The 1,035-nt window shown below is 66.1% G+C and overlaps 1 protein-coding gene across 1 annotated transcript; it reads left to right on the forward strand.

The window, feature by feature from the left end:
• Nucleotides 1–549: 549 nt before the first annotated feature.
• EMIHUDRAFT_258662 (hypothetical protein) lies at nucleotides 550–1,020 on the forward strand (the record flags this gene model as incomplete). The annotated part of the gene is made up of 2 exons (XM_005759735.1): nucleotides 550–561; nucleotides 715–1,020. Coding segments are annotated over 2 exons (318 nt in total), but the record flags the coding sequence as incomplete, so codon positions are not given.
• Between the last annotated feature and the right edge of the window lie 15 nt (nucleotides 1,021–1,035).

A 1,035-nucleotide genomic window follows, 5' to 3' on the forward strand; every position in this document is an offset into this window, starting at 1 on the left:
GGGTGTCCTGCGTCACGACGGCGACGTTCAAACGGTGGTGTATGCGCAGGCGCTTGACCATCGGAGATGAGCTGCACTGACGGGTCTTGGCGCCTGTTTGGTGCGTGTTACAAGCTGTTTTCGTCTTCACGCGCCTTCATCTTGACGCGCGAATGTCATGGGTAGACGCCCCACATCACCCTTATGATGCGCGGCATGCACACGGCGCTGGTACACTGATGCATCGTAGCTCACGCTACTTGAAAGCCTGTGAAGTTGGATTTTGCCGAGCCCCGTCGCGCCCCGACCAATCGCGTAGCGTGTCTATGACGTATGTGCATTTGGCGGTGGACTTTTCGGACACTGTGTGCGCTATTCACCTATTCAGAAAAAATCTATCCTAACGCGCGCGGCGCACCACACGCAACGCAACGCAACGCAACGCACGCACGCGCAGCACCACGCACCGACGCACCCCAGGGCTGCTCCACGAGACCTCGATGGAGTGTGGCCCCAGGCGGGCCCCCCCAGCCCGTGTGCTCTCGCCAGTCGTCCCGCTCCGTCGTGTGTATGCTCCAATCGGTCCAGTTGAGTGTCTTCACGCTGCTTGCGTCGCACCGGACGCTGCCGACGCGCTGGACCTCGCCGCTGCCTCAGCACCGTGCCGCCGCGGTGCGCTGCGTGGCTCCGGCCGCGACGCCTCTCGCCTCGCTGCTGGAGCCCGGCACGGGGCAGGGCGCTGCGCAGCGGCTCATCCTGGTCGGTGGAAAGGGTGGCGTCGGCAAGACGTCGAGCTCGAGCGCCATCGCAGTGCGGCTCGCCGACACGGGCCTCTCCACGCTCATCGTCTCGACCGACCCGGCGCACTCTCTCTCGGATGCGCTGATGCAGGACGTGTCGGGCGGCTCGCCCGTCGGCGTGGCCGGGTGCGAGAACCTGCAGGCGATGGAGGTCGAGACGGCCGACGCGGTCGACCGCTTCCGCGCCGCAGTCAGCGGCTTCCGCGCTGCCGACCTCGGGCTGGGCGGACTCGCAGAAGAGGTGCTCGGCCAGCTC

This window comes from Emiliania huxleyi, assembly GCF_000372725.1.
Source record: "Emiliania huxleyi CCMP1516 unplaced genomic scaffold EMIHUscaffold_7989, whole genome shotgun sequence".
In the NCBI taxonomy this organism is placed as follows: domain Eukaryota; phylum Haptophyta; order Isochrysidales; family Noelaerhabdaceae; genus Emiliania; species Emiliania huxleyi.